Source organism: Pimephales promelas, chromosome 23 (assembly GCF_988280905.1).
Source record: "Pimephales promelas chromosome 23, fPimPro1.hap1.1, whole genome shotgun sequence".
Lineage (NCBI taxonomy): Eukaryota > Metazoa > Chordata > Actinopteri > Cypriniformes > Leuciscidae > Pimephales > Pimephales promelas.
Genome location: NC_142791.1, coordinates 2,937,632 through 2,956,091, shown reverse-complemented (window position 1 = coordinate 2,956,091; position 18,460 = coordinate 2,937,632). Strand labels below are relative to the sequence as shown.

At 36.0% G+C, this 18,460-nt stretch overlaps 1 protein-coding gene across 3 annotated transcripts in view; it reads left to right on the top strand.

The window, feature by feature from the left end:
* The first annotated feature begins 309 nt into the window (after positions 1–309).
* Positions 310–18,460, top strand: part of rxfp2a (relaxin family peptide receptor 2a) — a 66,246-nt gene continuing 48,095 nt past the window's right edge. Inside the window, exons 1-3 of one of the 3 annotated variants that reach the window (XM_089126259.1) lie at positions 310–437; positions 1,036–1,116; positions 1,570–1,690. Coding sequence is in view for 2 of the 3 variants with exons in the window: in XM_039678222.2 (XP_039534156.2) it covers positions 16,161–16,248 (88 nt within the window). In the remaining variant the exon portion in view is untranslated. Of the gene's footprint in view, positions 438–1,035; positions 1,117–1,569; positions 1,691–15,835; positions 16,249–18,460 lie in introns of those variants that run through there. The other 2 variants (XM_039678222.2, XM_039678224.2) reach the window with 2 other exon arrangements.

Sequence of the window (18,460 nt, the reverse complement as noted above, 5' to 3'; positions counted from 1 at the left end):
AATGCGATGGTGTATTGTTGTGTTTAATGTGGAAATTAGTTATTCTAAAAGAGGAATGAACTACATACATATCCTGAGTGCCAAAGTTATGACGTCACTTTGTGGCCCTTTTAGCACTTCTGGTTTTTAGCACCATTTTAGCACTTCCGGTTCCCATCATAAAACTTTATTGTGTCTGCTTGTGTTTTTTAAAACTTTATATAGGTTTCAAAATGTATACATTTTGGATTAATTTCAAGGAAAAGTAAAGGGAGAAGAAGAAACTGTTTTAATATTCTTTCACGAAACAGCTGCTATTCCTCTGCTGTCATCGCTTCAGTGAACCTTGCGCTGCTCGCGCGCAAGCGGCGCAACACAGATCAGCTGATCGTCATCGGATTCGAAAGTAACGGCTCCCCTCACCAAAGCTTCTGCTGTTTGTTCGGCTCTCCGTAAAGGTTTGTAAACTCGCCAAAGAAATATAAATACTACTCACTATATATTCAAACACACAAATATACTAAATGAATTTTATTTATTTATCGTTTTTACAGTCAGTGTTTACCAGTATCACTCATTTATTGCACAGTATGTGGTATGAAGGTTTTAGCCGCAATGCTAACAGTTAGCATCGCGGCTAAAACCTTCATACCACATACTGTGCAATAAATGAGTGGTAAACACTGTAAAGTTAGTAATTAGTTAGTGACTAATCTAATGAACTAACTTAAAGAACAGATGGATATCATTGACTTAATATTTTAGATTGTTTAAGTCATTCACTTCAATGTATTCTATACAACTGTGTCTACAAAATGTCTAATTTGGGCCCTCTTGGAATTGCTCCGTTTATTAATAGCTGATTCCTTCTGTCGTTATTGGCGTTTGCTAATATCACACGTGGATAGGCTTCAATAACTTTAGTTTGGTCTGTTTTTGTTTATTTTACTACAGCCAGGTGCCCTGATTCTTTCAAATAGCATTTTGAAGCCCTTTAGTGGCCAATAAATATTATGTTGTGAATGGATTATCAGCTTTGTTCTTTTGTTTCTCCAGAACCACTGCATTTCTAAAATCATCTGAACATTTCAGAGGCAACATTGAATTACAGTCAAAATTAAGTTACCTGTACCATATGTAAGTAGATTATTACAATGAACTTTTCTGTGTGAATTTGTTTTGTTTGTTTATGTTTTTTAACCAGTTATTCTCTGAAAATCTTCCTTCATCTTGTTTTTTAAATTCATTTTACTCAGGAAAAATTATATCACAGGTTTGGCCTGTTATATAAGGCTCATAAAAAGAGTAATTTTTCATATTTTTAGGATCTTTTCTGGGATATTTTTTGAGCTTAACAGAATATTTTTACATAAATTGTTGCATTGAATTGAACTAGACAAGCATATAATGGTTTCATGAATGATTTACACAATTTTTTGAATGATGAATGGGGTTGCATTATGCCTGAGATCTGTTTTTGGATTCCTCAGACAGAAAGACAAACAGGTTAGGAATGTCAAAAGGCTGACGAAATTACTTTAAATTCACAACTGTATATTTTAATAACATTGTAATTTTGGTTCTTTGCAGGGACCTCTGTATTCGGCCCGAACCCAGAGTAACGTTACTCCCCGCTGTATATAAATGGTTAGGACTAGATGAGTGGAGAAGGAGTGGTGGAGGGATGCTACAAAACTGTCAATGGATTGAGGTGAGTGCTCTCCACCCGTGTTAATTATCTGAACATGCTCCTATCAAACTTAACTAACTTAATAAAACATAATTTAAAAACATGCAACTGCTCATTGTCAGTTCATTAGCTCAGGTACTTTAATTTCCATTAGTCCATTTGCCATTTAGAAAATGTTGAAATTATCATCAACTAAGATTCAGTGTTTATATTAACTAATAGTTAACTAATATTAACAAATGGAACCTTATTGTGAAGAGTTACTGATAAAACACTAGTAAGTGTCCGAGTGTCTGAAAAGTGTCACTAGAAAACCCAGTCTGGTGGGTTCTGATTGGCTATCGTTGTTTTTATCAGCTGGAAAAAATATATATATCTGTGTGCCATTATCATTATAGACGTGGTGTGGACTCTGCTATTCTTTTATGTTTAGAACGATTTTTAGGAACTATATCTTTATCATATGAAAATAGGCGTTTAAGCAGTAAATAACTAATACTGCAGAAAATAAGTGTCAAATATTAGATTCAGTTATGTAAAATTTCTATATTTTGATTCATTCAAGGATCTATCTTTCATTTACTTATTATTCATTCATATTCCCACCAACCTCAACAATGTTCTTGTGAGGAGGTCCGTGTTTAATGCATGGGCCATCTGTGGGTGTTTTGTGAAATATACTTATAAATTGTCAAGGGATAGTCTATGCGTTCCTCTGAAGAAGGCAAATTGAAACCATTGTAACTCCCCTGGAGACAGAAGGTTTTGCTCTGATACCTTGGCAGCATTTGATAGGATTCAGTTAGCAACACTTTGTTCTTTAGAAGCAGCGAGTCTACATGAACTTCACGGAAGCTTGACCGTGACTCTTTTTCTTTTAAAACTAGAATATTGTTGAACATTGTTGTCCCTGCTTGGATGATCTATACATGCATCCGTCATGTCGGTTTAACCCTTGTGCATCAATTAAAAAAAGTTACACATAGGTAAAAAGAGGACAAAAATGTCCATGTCAAAAAACTGTCATAAAAATGTGACGCTTTGGAGCACAGACTTAAGTTTGGTATCATTTTAAAGAAGACCCTTTGCAGATTATTGCTGAAGTAAAAAAAATAATAATAAGTAAATCCGAAAAAAAGTTATGTAGGTATAAGTTTATGAAAATTATTTATAAAATAATATTTTATATAAAATATATATTTTTTAAATCAGGTTGAACTCAAAACTACAATAAAATCAAAGCCATAAATCTAAATAGGTTTTGTTCCAAATTTGAGGATGATATCTCAAAAAATGAGCTTTCGGTAACAGTTTGTTTGGGCGTAGTAACATATTTTCCCCATTGGGTGTCAGCAAAACCCCACTGGAGCTCACAGTGATTGGATTTGTTATTTGCAGTTTTTCTCTCTCAGTCTGACAAACACACACATGCGCACACACACACATATTTTTTTATAACACACATACTAACCACACTCTGACATCCATACCAACACACTGACACAAATATCGTTGCATAATTTATCCAGTTGGCTCTATAGTATGCCGAACCAGAAAACAGGAATAAAGCGACATTTGTTTTATAGGCCAAACTTAAAAAAAATGACACCATCTGATAAAAAATAGTAAAAAATAAAATTTTGAAGCCTTGCCATCAGAATGAAAGCCTCTTAACAAAGATTGCATAATTTTATAGTTAACTGAACCGGGGATTAAAAATGGCAGTTTTAATGGGTTTCAATGGGGACATTTTTGTTCAAAAGGGGCTGAGAGGGAGTATTTTTTGTACTTAATGCAAAAAATATTTTTTTAAGAAAATGACGGTGAAATAGTAAAATTCCAATAAAAATACACACCTGTGCCAAGTTTTTTGCAGTTGGCTTTAACACAGGCAAAGTGATCAAAAAAAAAACAAAACTGAAAAGGACAAAAATGTCCACAAGATGCACAAGGGTTAAATGTATGTATTAGCATTTCTGTTCTTCTAGCAAACCCGGATCATAGGGATAGACGCGCAACTAGCTTAAAGAAAAATCTGGGTGTCAATCAGGATTTGAGCTTATATGTTTAAAGTGACTCACAGCAAGAGAGCTGGACTCTGTTGAGTGTGAAATTAGTTTCAAGTTTCAAGTTTACTTTATTTATATAGCACATTTAACACAGTTGCAGACTGACCAAAGAAACAAAGGAAGAAAAAGAATAACATAAAATTAAATAAAAATAAAAATATCAAGTGAGCACAGTCCACTCTCAAGCAGGCAGTGTCTGTTCCATCAGATTTCCATAGAGCAATAAATAATCCTAAAATGCCTAATATGTCAGAGAAAACAAATGGGTTTTGAAAGAGACTTGAAAATGGACAAACTCGGAGCCAATCAAATTTCCACTGAATTACAAAAGTTATTGCAAGGAAATACTCCCAGAACTGCACTCTTGCTGAAATCGCCTGTTTTCGAGCTTTAACATTATACTATAATTTTCCAATTAGAGTAGAACAAATACTTTTACAACTAGAAAGCCGTATGATTCAGCTGTTTTAGCTTCACTTAATTGAATCTGTCCTATCAAATAAATCTTGTGTTGTGTTTTTATTTGAGTTCAATGCCTATGATTCATGATGTACTAAGAAAAATTTGTTATGGTTTATTTGGCTAAATGACCATACATGTCTGCTTAAAAAGGATGGAAGTGGAAGACTATGACAAAGAATGTTTAATAATCCTTTTGTTTTTTTGTTTTTTGTTTTGTTTTTTTGGACTAATAAATTTTAAATGAATTCTTGCTTTAGAAGGTTTTTTTTTTCCAAAGAAATTGCAATGCTCTAGTCTAGTTAAACCATGACCAGTGAAGTGATGTTATCAGATAATAAAGTTGGCTTGTGAGAACTTATTATTATTCTTCATACTATGACGATTCTATATCTAGAGTTTTAACTCCACATACTCCAAACTAGGCTCAGACACTCAAACTGTTCTGACTTAGTGTGCTATATCTTTTCCAACTGATCGGAGTTACGGTTTTCCTTAAAATGAAGATCATTTCAAATTTGGAAAAAACTCCATTGACTTAACATTGCGGAATCTTTTTCAGATTTTCAAACTCTCCAACTGTCAAAAATTCAAATCTAGAAACACCCAACCAACAAAAATATATTAGAACACCCTAGCAACCACCCAGAACACCCTAGTAACCACCCAAAATACCTTAGCCACCACTCAGAACACCTTAGCAACCCACTAGAAACACCCTAGCAACTTTAAATTACTTCAAACTATATTTTTACCTTTAAACTTTAAACTAATTTAAACTGTAAACTAATTTTATTTCTAATAACTACTTTAAACCTCTGGTCAAAACTTTCAAAAGCCAACTTAAAGTTTGTCTCAACAAACTTTTTAATCTAGTTTAGTGTGCTGTGCTAATGTAGTTTTATGTGAACTTGCCTTTCTTGATCCACTTATTTAAATACGTAACTATAATATACAAAAAATACTACAATAAAAAGCACTACTGTACAGGATGTATGCTATCTGTAATACTAAGTAATGTTATCTCTACAACAGAGATTCGATTTGCTTCCAAAAGGGGCAGAGGGAACAAATAAAAAATCTGTAATGTACTTGTACTTCAGAGTGTCCAAATCCATCTAAAACTGACAGATTCTCTGCTGACTTTGTATGTGCATGCATTTTAAAAGAACAACAAAAAAAAGTAATCGAGATTAGCATGACAATCCTTAAACATCAGAGATTTCAACAATTTCATTGATTTTTGGCCTTGGGTGCCGGTGGAATCTCATCCTGTTCTATCCTATAAATTTGAAGCTTGACATCAAACCAATTGTTCGGCTGTGATTTACTTCCCTCCTAGGTAATGTTTCTCAGTCAGCGTGATTTACATATCTCTTAGTGGGTAATATTTGTGAAGAGCTTCCATCCTATTAGAACAAATGCACAAATGATCCTGCTGTCAGCCACTCTGAATAGCCCGGCCCGCACAAGTGTATAAAGTGTATAAAAGAAAGTTATTACTGCAAACATGACCTTTATAGCAAGTGGAACATTCATCTCTGCACTAAAAGTAATGGTATTGATAAAAAAAAAAAAGTGTTCTGCGATAAGCGGAAGAGCATTCCGGCTCTTGGCTCGGACTCAGTGCTTCTTTGGGGGTTGTAGAGATTTTATTTTTCTCATGCTTTCTCAACCATTTTGAGCAGCTGTTAATGAGGAGAAAATTCCACATCTGTTATATGCAAAATATTTAAACTGCAATGATATTTGTGTGCTCTATGTCTATGTATTTCTGAATGGTTCGTTGAGCATTGTGTTCAGTTTACAGATTGTCAATTCGACAGTTGGCTGAGATGTAGAATGCAATGCATAGAACAGCTTTTCATTTGGCCATTGGCCTATTACCCACAAGTTAAAGATCAGGATGCGCCTGATCAACAATGCTAAACCACAGGTTCTGTGAAGCAGGCCTAATGCTTAGGCTAATGCACTTCATTAAGACATGACAATAAATAGCATTTATTGAGGTCCATAAAAAGCTTCAGGAATGACAAAGTTGAACTTCTTGGAAAATGGAACATTTTATTGAGTTGGACAAATAAAGAGCTATTGATGCAATGCAACAAGCTATTGATAGTGTTCACTAGACCTGACTGAATCAGTGACAATTAATCTGTAAAAACCGTTGAAGTTCTCTGGCATCTTCATCCTGGCTGCACCGCTACACACACCAAAAAAACGTTTGTTTACTATATGTGTATGGTTCAAGGTTTGGATTCTTAGGGCAGACACAATATTTACATAATCAAAATCGAACAGCTGCAACAAAAGCACTTCACAGCCAGACCTTTTGGAAATAAATTCCTAAATCAATCCTGTGTTTGAATGTCGGCATGCTGGTGTCTCTGTGCTCTGAGCTAACTTAACCATCCATCTGTGCCGCAACCCCAGAAGATTTCAGCATGATTTCAGCATGTGAGTCTATTTTTCTATTTTTGTTTTGTTTTTCAGAAAGGTGAGTTGGATGAAGAATTTCAATATACATTATTCTATTTTACCTTTACAGATATTAAGAACTGGAGGTTTCCTCTACGGAGGAGAACAGAAAGTTAATGCAGGACCAACTGATAGCATAAAACAGACATGGAATAGATGTTGTAATAGAGGATGAGAAGTGGATAAATATGCTGGCAGTCAAATGTGGAAGGAATTTGATTGAGAAACAGTGGTAGCCACAACACAACGGAATCAACAACAAAAACGTTACAACGCAAAGGAAAAGTCACAACAGAAAAGTAGATTTTTCAGGAATTCTGAATTCCATGAAAGAAATCAAGCCTTAACTACTCGAAAATATTATGTGTAAGATTGTTACCATAATCAGTAACATTTTTACAGTAAAACATGGTGTTATCTGTTCTGACATAGTGTTAAAGCATTGGTATATTTGGCTGTAAAAATCCATTGTTTTGGCCTTGTTTGAGCTTGTGTGTAAAAGAAGTTCGAGCATTTTAAATTTGTGTTAATTGTATGCATTTTGTCAAGAAATTTTTCAAATAGTATAGCTTACACAGATGGATGTAGTGCTAACTGTGTTAAGAGTTTTGGAAAATTGTTAAAAGTATTGAAAAATCTGTCATAGCAATCATAAAAAAAACAGTAATATCTGAGCGCACACTTCCCAGAACACAGATCGCTAGGTTTCAGGAGCTGGGGAGAGGTAAGTGGATCAGGTAAGAAAGGCAGGGATCAAAAGAGAACACAGGGGAGACACTAGAGATAGAGTTGAGCTAGAGTCACAGAGGTAATTGTCACTGGAGAACAGGTAAGAGTCTTTTAGGTTTTGGCTTGTCATTCACATCGGAGACCAGACAATGAGGGAGTAAGAAGTGTGTGCTCTTATATGCTGGTAATTGGTGAGTCGATTGGGAACAGGTGTGACTGGTTAATACTCAGGAAATTGGGTGAGTGTATATATATATACAGTATATATATATATATATATATATATATATATATAGACACACATATTACGTATTCTGAGAGCATATGTAAAAAGTTGCTTTAAGCTAAGCCTCCAAGTTGGGGTGCAATTATTGATTAATTCACAAATAATAATAACAGTAGTAATAATTCATTACATTTATATAGTGCTTTTCTAGGCACTCAAAGTGCTACACATGGAAGGGGGAATCTCCTCAACCACCACCAATGTGCAGCATCCACTTGGATGATTCGACGGCAGCCATAGTGCGCCAGAACGTCCACCACACACCAGCTTACTGGTGGAGAAGAGACAGCGTAATGAAAGCCAATCAGTGTATACAGCCAATACAGTATATGGGGATGATTAGGAGGCCATGATGGACAGAGGCCATTGGGCTAATTTGGCCAGGATGCCGGGGTTATACCCCTACTCTTTCGAAAGACATCGAGTCAAGACCTCGGTTTAAGACCCCCTGGCCCCCTTTACAATGAGTAAAAATATACATGTGTTCTGGCTTGTGCGTGGCATTTCAGGAACATATGGGACAGGATTAACTGGCCCCTGTCCAGTTTATTTCAGTACCAGTTTTGTCCAGCACTAAGGAACTTAAACGGGTACAACTTGTAAGGAAGAACCTTGAAAAGAGTATAAAGGCTGTCTTCATCTCTTCCTGTTGGGTGTCACTCTCTTGCACAGCGTAACTTCTGTGTACTAGACTGAACCTATTCTTGCAAGAATAAATACTTCTATTTTTATTAATTCGACTCTGAGTGTCTCTTATGCAGGGATGATGTTAAACATAATTTTTGCCACAACAACTTGCAAGCTTATTGAATGACCTTTCGACTGGCACTCTCTTTTCAACCTCTTTCTTTTGTCAAAGTACAAAAAATTCTGATGGCTGATTGATCTTTTCCCAGCAATGCCACACAGAGCGCCTGCAGGAGTCCAGAGACACTGCACTTTTCCATACTGGACCCCTTTTGTCTGCCTTGAAAAGCGCAGTTGGTATCCATAATCTCCTAATGAGAGCAAAACTGCAGCCAAAGAGGCTTTCAACAGATATGCTGATTTCTAATGGTGATAAGGCCCTTTAGGCCCTTTTGTTGTGATTGTGACCATTGCCACTGCTAGCCATTTTGGTGCCCTAAGCATAATTCCCCCCCCACCCACCCCCAAGAGAAAACATTTGTTATTTCCAGTTTAACTTTTTTTGGGGGAGGGCGGCACCATCGTTACTTTATAGAACAATTAAATACTCTTGTTCCGCCTGTTTTGTTATATACAAAAAGGCCTAAAAAGTACCTAATAATAATTCTATAATGAAATAATATCGACATTATAATTATTATGAATATGGTGATTTATTTTTTATTAGGATATTTTTGGTGCCCCCTCAGGACTTGGTGCCCTATGCACAGCATGTGCACGCACATCACAGAGCGGTGGCGCTGATCGTGACTATCACAAACCTTCTAATGTCACATGTTAGATTTGTGACCAGAAGACTGAATGGCCTTGAGACTGCTTGCCCCCAAGACAGATGGCGATTCAAATCGTCTGCTGCTTCTGCAAAACCTTTAGCAGATACACACCGTGACAAATAAAGCCGCTTCAGTTCTAATAAAGGCTTTTTTTTTCTGCTTTGTGCCAAATATGCAGGTTACATTGCAACTCCTCGTATGACGGATTGATTGAGTAAATTCTTGACTTTGTATTAGCAGGGGACACTCTTTCTGTCTGTTGAAATAGTTAGATGTAGAAGATATGGTCAACATGTTTAGAAATATTTTGCTTGATGAATACTGCATTCATAGGCAGTGTCCCACGGTGCACATTTAAAAATAACCGGCCATTTGTTGTCGTCTCAAGGCTTTCTGAACTATTGAACTAGATCTTTTAAGTCCATGAAAGAACATTTTGAAACTTGAAAGATGTAGCAATGATTCAAAAAGTTTTTTACTTTCACTGATGGAGACAAAAATATGACACATAAATATGCATTATGTATAAATCGGTATTTTCTTTGTTTGCATTATAAGAAATGGAGTACAAGGATTATCAAGAACATAATAATCTTTTAAAACACGCTCCATCTCAGCTGTGTGGAATGTTGTTATTTTATTTTATTTTATTTTGCCTTACAAGTGTCTGACAGTTCACTGATCCTCTAAAGCCATGTGCAGCCGACTGAGATTCTTTAACACATTTTCCAAAAAACACATACAGTAAAGCATAGTTCAATCAATGAAAATTCGGTCTTCCTTTTGGAGAACACAAAAAAAGTAATTAGTAAAAGGGAGTGAATGATCTTGAGGTTACTGCAAAAATTAACTACAGTATCTGAGTGTGATATGCTTAAAATGCTTAAATTTAACACAAGGATTAAGCTGAGAGGAAGCGAGCAGAATTCCCCTAGACATATAACTTCCTCGTTTAATTGAATGAGTAATGACAGCGGATGGACCTCGGAGACAGCAACTTTCTGCTGTTGTCCAAGGCAGGCTGCCAGATACTGAGTGTATGGGGATATCTAAATATCATTGCATCAGTAAAATAAGCTGATAAGTGTTTTTATATAAAAAATAATAGATCCATTATAAAATCAGGCTATTTATACGCAGATTAATAAATGCAACTAGTTATAAAAATGTAAATGACTTTGCAATTTATGTTTCTTTTAGGTAGCCTAGCTACTTTAACTTAATCTACATCTGTTGTTGTTTTGGATTAGAACTCATGACAAGTCTGTTCATCCAATTATGAAAGCGAATAACCCTTGTTAACATAGGCGTGGTTTCTGAGTTTGACACTAAAGTATGTTAAACTTTAAAAATGCGTAAAATACTAAGGAATATCATGCATTGCAAAAACAAAGCGCTTTTATACTATTATGGTAAATGTTATATATAAATCTCAAATCTTTTCACAAATTTTTGGAAATTACCACCACAAAATCAGTCATTTTGATCGCAAAAATCACAAAAAAAAAAAAAATCTTGAAATCCTGGAGGGACTGTTTATTCGCATACCGTGTATACAACTGGTGATATGGTGATCCATAAAATAGGGCATGAATCTGTCGCTGTTAACATCTTCTGGAAACTCAGGTAAAACTGTCTGCGTGCACGCGTGCATCCCCAGTTAACATGATCCCCAGTAACCCCGGCAAAAATGGCAGTATTGGAGCCGATACCGATACTGAGTATCGGATCGGTCCATCCTCAGCCAGATAAGTGATTTGCACAATTGAGAACGACTCTGTCACAGTGATTCATTAAAACAAAGCAATGAACAATGTCCATTCAGTACACTGAAAAGATGGAAAGGGGGCGACTGTCCACATGTACAAACACTTCACAAGACCTTTTCATCCACCAAACAATTCTACATCTCTCACTCTTTCATCCATCCTTTCTCTCCCTCTTTTTTTCAGACTGTAATGAGAATCACTTCCCAGCTGGTTCATGAATAACTTTTTTTTGTCAATGTGCATGGCAGTAATCCATTACAGAAGCTTTGTTTTTCCAGGCCTGTTTTAAAGTTAATTTGGTTCTTTCTGTTTATATGCTAATACGAGTAGAGATGCTGCGGTGACTTCAAATTCGGTAGTTTTCATTCTTTAATATTCAGGACAAGGACATCAAAGATCAATCTCAATACTGAATGTTTTACCTTAAAAACACCTGAATAAAAAGCATGTTTTAAGATTCTGATGACGAGCTTTATCTTTTGTCCTTAGAATCGGGATATTTTTGTGAGTATAGTTAAAGGTGGCATGAGCAAACTCGCATCATTTACAGAGCTAGAAGTTGGCATGTCAGACAATGTTGAAAGCACCACAGGTGCATATGAAAATATGGAGCTATACTTATTTTTCACAAGTCTGTTTGATTAGAAGTTTAAATGTTCTGAGTTTTTTTATTTAAATTAACATGTTTAAGTATTTTGATTTTGATGATAACAAATATTAAAATTTAGAATTAGAATCCATTTATTAATTTTTCTATTTAAATGATTTACATGAAAGAGTAATTTATATATATATACATCTAAATATCTTCTACATCTACTGACTATTTCAACAGACAGAAACAGTGCCCCCTGCTAATGCAAAGTCAAGAATTTACTCAATCAAGCCGTCATTCGAGGAGTTGCAATGTAACCTTCATATTTGGCACAATGCAGAACAATGCAAAATGGCACTTCCAGAACAAGACAAGAACAAGACCACAGTCCCTTGAGTCTTTATTAGAATTGAAACAGCTTTATTTGTCACGGTTCTTTCAAGCATTATATGCACTGAATCCTGTGTATCTGCTAAAGGTTTTGCAGAAGCAGTAGATCGCCATCTATCTTGGGGGCAAGCATTCTCAAGGCCATTCAGTCTTCTGGTCACAAATCTAACATGTGACATTAGAAGGTTTGTTTGTGGTAGTCACGATCAGTGCCACCGGTCCCAACTCTCGCATCACGCGCTGTGCATAGGGCACCAAGTGCTGAGGGGGCACCAAAAATATCCTAATGAAAAATAAATCACTATAGTCAACAAATATTTGTTCATCTGCATATCTTCTGACATCAGAGAACTGTGAACTTTTTTTTTTAATTATCTAACTTAATTTAAAATCTAAGGGCTTACTCCAGAAAAAAACACCAAAAAAGTTGGGGAACCCATGCATTGTATATAATTATATATAACAACGTGAATTTGCACATTTTAATGTGTTTGAAAGACAAAAGCCTTCCAAAGACAGTAATATGTGGTTAAATGACTCACCGAGTAATAATTCAAGTTGTGATTTATGTGTTTTTCAGGAGCTGACTGAGAAAACACTTCTTAAAAGTGAAAGGATTTCTGTAAATCCAGAGATCAAATGCTGCGTGCATCTCAGTTTTCAGTGATCGGCACATGACTAGAGGCTGGTCTGTGCAACAAGAAAGACCTTCTGAATCAACGGATTCTCACCCCAAGGCGTCACCTTTGACCATGCTTCAATATTTGACGTTTTAGGCGCCCTTTAGCGTCACTTACATGACGCGATCCTACGGCGTCATCTAACTGACGCTAAAGGAAAGCGTCAGTTAGAGGACGCGGTTAGGTTTAGGTGTGGGGTGGGGGTAGGGTACACGCGATCCTAGGGCGTCATCTTACTGACGCTAAAGGGCGCCTAAAGCGTCAGATATTGAAGCATGTCCAAATGCTTCCCAATGCGTCAGTTAGGTGACGCCTTGGGAGTGAGAATGGGCTGTCTGAATGCATAAGCAATAGACTTTTATTGAAAGAAACATTAACAAGATAAAAATATAGTAGTATGTGAGAATCAATACACTTTGAACATTGTGAGAATAACATAATCATCATTAGAAAAGTCTGATTGAGAAAATTTTATATGATTACAAGTAGTTCATTTTTGTAATCTGATTACGTAATCTAGATTACATGGAATCAATTCCTGTCCAGCACTGATGATGACAGAACTTGCATTTTTTAAGTGATTTGTCCGTTTTTAGGAACTGAATACTTTTTAAAGCACCGTAGACGTGTTTATATCCAATACAGCATTTTTTTCATGCTTTTAGAAATGCATGAAATAGTTCAAAACCCCATCAGCATGCAGATGGTGAAGTTATGTTGAAGGCTTTTTGTTTATGCTGAATGCTGTCAAAAACAAATGAAATATAAAACCTTCCAATCACATTCAGGGGAATAAAAAAACCGGGGTGACCGTGCTTTCACAGCTTATGGACCCAAATTATGGAATAGCCTACCCTCAAATATGAGATCTGCCCAAACTCTGACATTTTTTAAAACTTCTCTGAAAACGCACCTTTTTTCACTTTTCTCTATGAAGTGTAGCTGTTTGTCTTGTGCATGCTGCTTTGTTAAGCACTTTGGTCAATGTCAGTTGTTTTCAATGTGCTATACAAATAAAATTGTATTGTACTGTATTGTATTCACTAATTCAAAAGCAGATGTAATTAAAACACGTGGGCATCAATCTACTGATAAGGCTATTTTAGGTCTGTAATATCTGTAAAAGTTTATTGTTTTCATCAACCTTCGGATTGACTGGTGCTTTGAATACTGCCATCTTTGTTCGTGGTTAGCAGTTCTGGTCGTGTTAGTTGTATAAAATGCATGTGTCTAGTCACCATATCATTTTAAAGAGTATACCAAAACCCATTCTTTAATGATAAAATTGGCAAGCATTTCCATCACTAAGAGCCTAGACTGCACTCTGTAATCTGATGAGCACACCATTGCATGGCATCAATCGATTGACCTTTAGTGGTGACCTGCTTCTCATAAAGGCTCTGTGACCCCAGTGGGCGTAAATGAACTCTGGCACAACCTAAATCATTCAGTGTGGCTGGGCTTTAGTAATCACTCACAGCTTCTCTTCTCCAACATGTAAAAATAAATGAGAAGATAAAAGATAAAATAAAAGAGTAAATCTTGACTACAGACGACCGAGCGGTTACAATTTAAAACGTTGCTGTGAGACCAGCGACTAAAAATAACTCAATATTTTTAATAACATTACAGCCTAATATGTAACCCGGTGATTTTATACTGAAATGTTAAGTTTGTGACCAGCCCAGTTGCATATATACAGCCATTATGTTAAAACAGTTTCTTTAGATCTAGTGACCCACTAGGAGTTAGTCAAGGGGCAGTCAGACTTTGCGGTATCAAATTAGGCAAATCTACACTTCTATGTTACTAGTTATCAACAGTCTTAACGATTTTTTTTTTTTTTTGATAGATCTTGATAGACTAGTCTTAGTGGTTTATGCACTGGACCCAGGCTGGGAAACAAATTACCACCAGCTTAGGCTGGTTTCGGCAAGATGTTCCTTTTTGTTTTTGTTTGCAGAAGCAAAACAAAAGTGACATGCGAAAATCAAGTTAAGTCACGTTAAGTCAAGTTAAGTTATACAATGCAGATTGTTTCAAAGGAGCTTTACAGTGATGGTAGGAAATTAATGCAATGAAAATTGTTTTGGCTGTCCAGCTGCTCTAGAAGAGAGTCACTGTCCAACTTAAGTAATTTTTTGATTTTACATTGTTGGACAGCTGGGTGCAATGAACTGCGATGAGAGCAGACAAGGATTGTGGGAAATGCAGTTTCTAATGTGACTAAACACCGTGGGGTAAGAGGACATCTAGTGGTGAACCAGGGAAACACAAACCAGACACTGTGACATAATATTGCTTTTTCACACATATTCCGTTCGCAGTGCTTATTTTTTTCGAACCTTTCACACTGCACGCATATGCAGTCCGTCGATCAGTTCCAGTTGCTGTGCGCATACACAGCAGTGCAGAGTTCGTTTCCGCGCGGAGTCTATTTCTGCTGTGCTGCAAACGCTGAATTAAAGTGACAGCGCACAGTTCGTGGTCAAAATGAACACAGATTGACCTCAAAATGTAGTAATTTCACCATAAATGCATTTAATTCAATAAAAAGTAGTAGTTTCACCATCAATTTATCTAATTAAATATATTTTTTTTTTCACAGTCATCTTTAGACCGTGGTTAAGCAAGGAAAACTACAATTTAACCTCAACAAGGGCATAATGAACTGTATTGAGTGATACAATCTGTATTGTGAAAAACGCTATATAAATATACACTGTAAAAAAATATTGTTGGTTTAACTTAAAAAAGTAAGTGACCTGGTTGCCTTAATTTTAAGTTGATTGAACTGGAAAAAGGGAGTTAACACAATGAAGGAGATTAATTTAATTATCAGAAATTCAAAATAATAAGTTATCTCAACTAAATAAATTATTTAAGTTGATTTGACAAAAGAAAAAATGTTGTGATAACAAATCTTGAAAATGTTTTGACTTGACTTGACTTGACTCGCCTCATTCGAGGAGGTGGAAAAACAAGTTCTTTGTGACATGCAAGATGTAAATTTAAATGCAAATTAAAAGACATTATTGGTCAAAATCATGTCTAACCCATCATATCTTCCGATATATTGCACATCTTACTCATGCTGTTAAAATTTCATAATCAGCATAGATGTAAAAATTATGATACTCATGCTGGTCAATTTTCATAATCAGCATAGTTGTAAAAAAAAAAAAGACGTTATTTTTGGGGGTGCTTTGTCTTTCTTGGTGGGTCTAAAGCACCCGCTCGCCCATCGCCGCCCATGATCAGGGTCAGGATAGGCGTTCTCATAAAAGTGCAAAAATAAAAGCAAAGACAGTTAGCCTACTAGTGTTTATAATCCCTAACCACGCGGCAGTGACGAAATTGTCAATGAATAATGTCGGAGCTCTGCACCAGCTCATCAAGTCTCTCAGTTCGCGGGAGCAGGTGACAGAAACTGCTGGACCAACCGAGCGATGGTCTACCTTTCGTCTCTTGACGAAAGCAATACACGCTCATCTTCTTTTGGAATTAGTGCGACTTGGGAAAAGTCTGTCCGGTCGGTAGTGTAGCCTATTTGGAGGATCGCTGTGAGGCTTCAGCATGAAATCCTTCAAATATCCTTCACACACTCTTTTGGGATTAACCGTCATTTTCCTTTTCCTTCAAAACTCCAGGGTGGAAACCGAAGGTAAGATCTTTTGTTGGCACTTCATAAGCGACAGTCTTTTAATTCCTGCAAACTTTTACTCTTTCGTCCATGTGATCTGCTAACCTCTTATAGCCTATAGGCTACTCATATGCTCAGTCATTATAATTTCTTTTAATGTAGCCAGATGATTTATGAGAAGTGCTGTATATGTTTGATTACTGAATGGAGTATAAAGAATGAGATTTAAATAATCTAGCCATACACATAATCGGCAATATGCTACCGTCAATGTTTAAGACAGTTCACTGAAAAGAAGATAGCCTAAGACCTCTGAGGAACTTTTGACCCTTCTCGCGGTACACTCTGTTCTGTGGGACATGACATGACAATATTTTGCTTGTTTAACACGCGTTCTTAGACTTCAGGAACTTCTATATGAGATAAAACAAAACGTGGCACAGGTGGTGGCTTTTCTCGCTGCTTATCTACAAAACACGTTTCATCGCAGTAGTCAGTCAGTCACTCGGGTGCTTCTTTCTACAAAAGACTCGATTGAATTGTGTTTCAGTCTGTGCGCACTGCGGTCCGCACATGTTGTCAGACACCACAGGTTTTGAATAAAATTAAAGTTGCATTGCTCACAAACCCAAGCCTTAAAAAAAACATAATCGTATGCGAGGATTGTTAAGTGGATGTAGAAAGGATGAATGAAAAGCAAAGGGGCCAGTGCTTGCAGAGTTGTGCGTTATTGGGGTAGCTTAATTTTAGCACAACTATAATTACATTGATTGTCAGTCTTAGTAACTGAGTTTATTTTCTGCCATCATTTTTTATTATAGCCTAATATAATTTATTATATTATTCTAACATTTTATTCCCTTTTCATTTCCACATTTAGTCTCTATAAAGAAACATTTTAGTTTAAGAATTGTATTTAGAGTTAAGATGGTATGGGTTGTTGACTCTTATTTCTGCTGTTATTTAAACCTTTGAGATTTGAATGAATGAATGAAAAGTTTTTTATATCGAACATGTAGAAAAAAACAAACAAAAAAACAAATTTTAACTTGTACATGTCCGAAAAGGAATTGGAGGAAGTATATTCAATCCTACCCCATCTTCAACTAATTATAACTAATTAACCGAGATTGACTCTATTGTTTGAGGTCCCAGAGACTATGATGTGTATGTGAAAAATATGTACAAAATGAACCTCTTCTTTTCCCTTCAAATTAATTTAATATGTATATTTGACTTAAAGACTGTCTTATATTACTTACAGTATGTTTTCCCTATTTAAATATTTTTCTTGTTTTTAAGGATAAATCTCACTAAATTTGCCAATGTGTGTAACTTATAAAAACAAAACTAATTCAATATATATTTACTAAACAAAACAAATCCAACAATTGGCTGGATTGAAAGAAATTTTCATGTTAACTTGCATTGATTAATCTTTTATATTTGGAGTTGACAAATATAAAATCACATACTTAATAACTTGGATCAAGTTGGAATTGTGTTTATAAGTATGTAGCATGTATTAAAACGGTCTCTCAGAAAACGAACACAGCGTGAGGGTTAATAAATAAGTAAAACCAGCATTTTTCTGTTTCTTAACAGAACCATATGGAGTCGTACATCTCAGGATAAGTTAAATGGCTACTACAGGCTTTCATGTGGTTAATTAAGGTGGTACAGGCAAACAATACAGGGGATCTGAGTAGTACCATGGTGAGGGATCTTATTTCAGTTCCTTGTGTCAGAAATAGACTAAACACCATTCCAAACCATAAGAGTCGTGGCAGATGCCAAGAATGAAAATGATGCTGTGAGAGATAGGCATGCCATCTGTTTAAAAAGCTTTGATTTTGAATCACAAGCAGATTGAACTTCGGGGTGAATTATATGGAAACCCATACTGTCAGTATGGTAATGGTCTCATTCAGTTCAGCGGGACAATGCCTGCACCGAGCTTCGTGGGGCACTTCTGTTTCGAAATAACAACGTTAGTAGTTCAGGGAAGAAGGAGTTGGGACCTGGAAATGTTCAACGAAACTTTAATCGTAAAATAAACAAACACGACATGAAAGTAAAAGCGGCAGCCCCTCATGGATGACTGTCGCATAAACATAAAAAAAAAAACACAAGGTGAAGTCCAGGGGCCTGTTTCAGAAAGGAGGTTAAGTTAAAACTCTGAGTATGTTAACCCTGAAATGAGGGAAACTCTGGATTTTCTGTTTCAGAATGG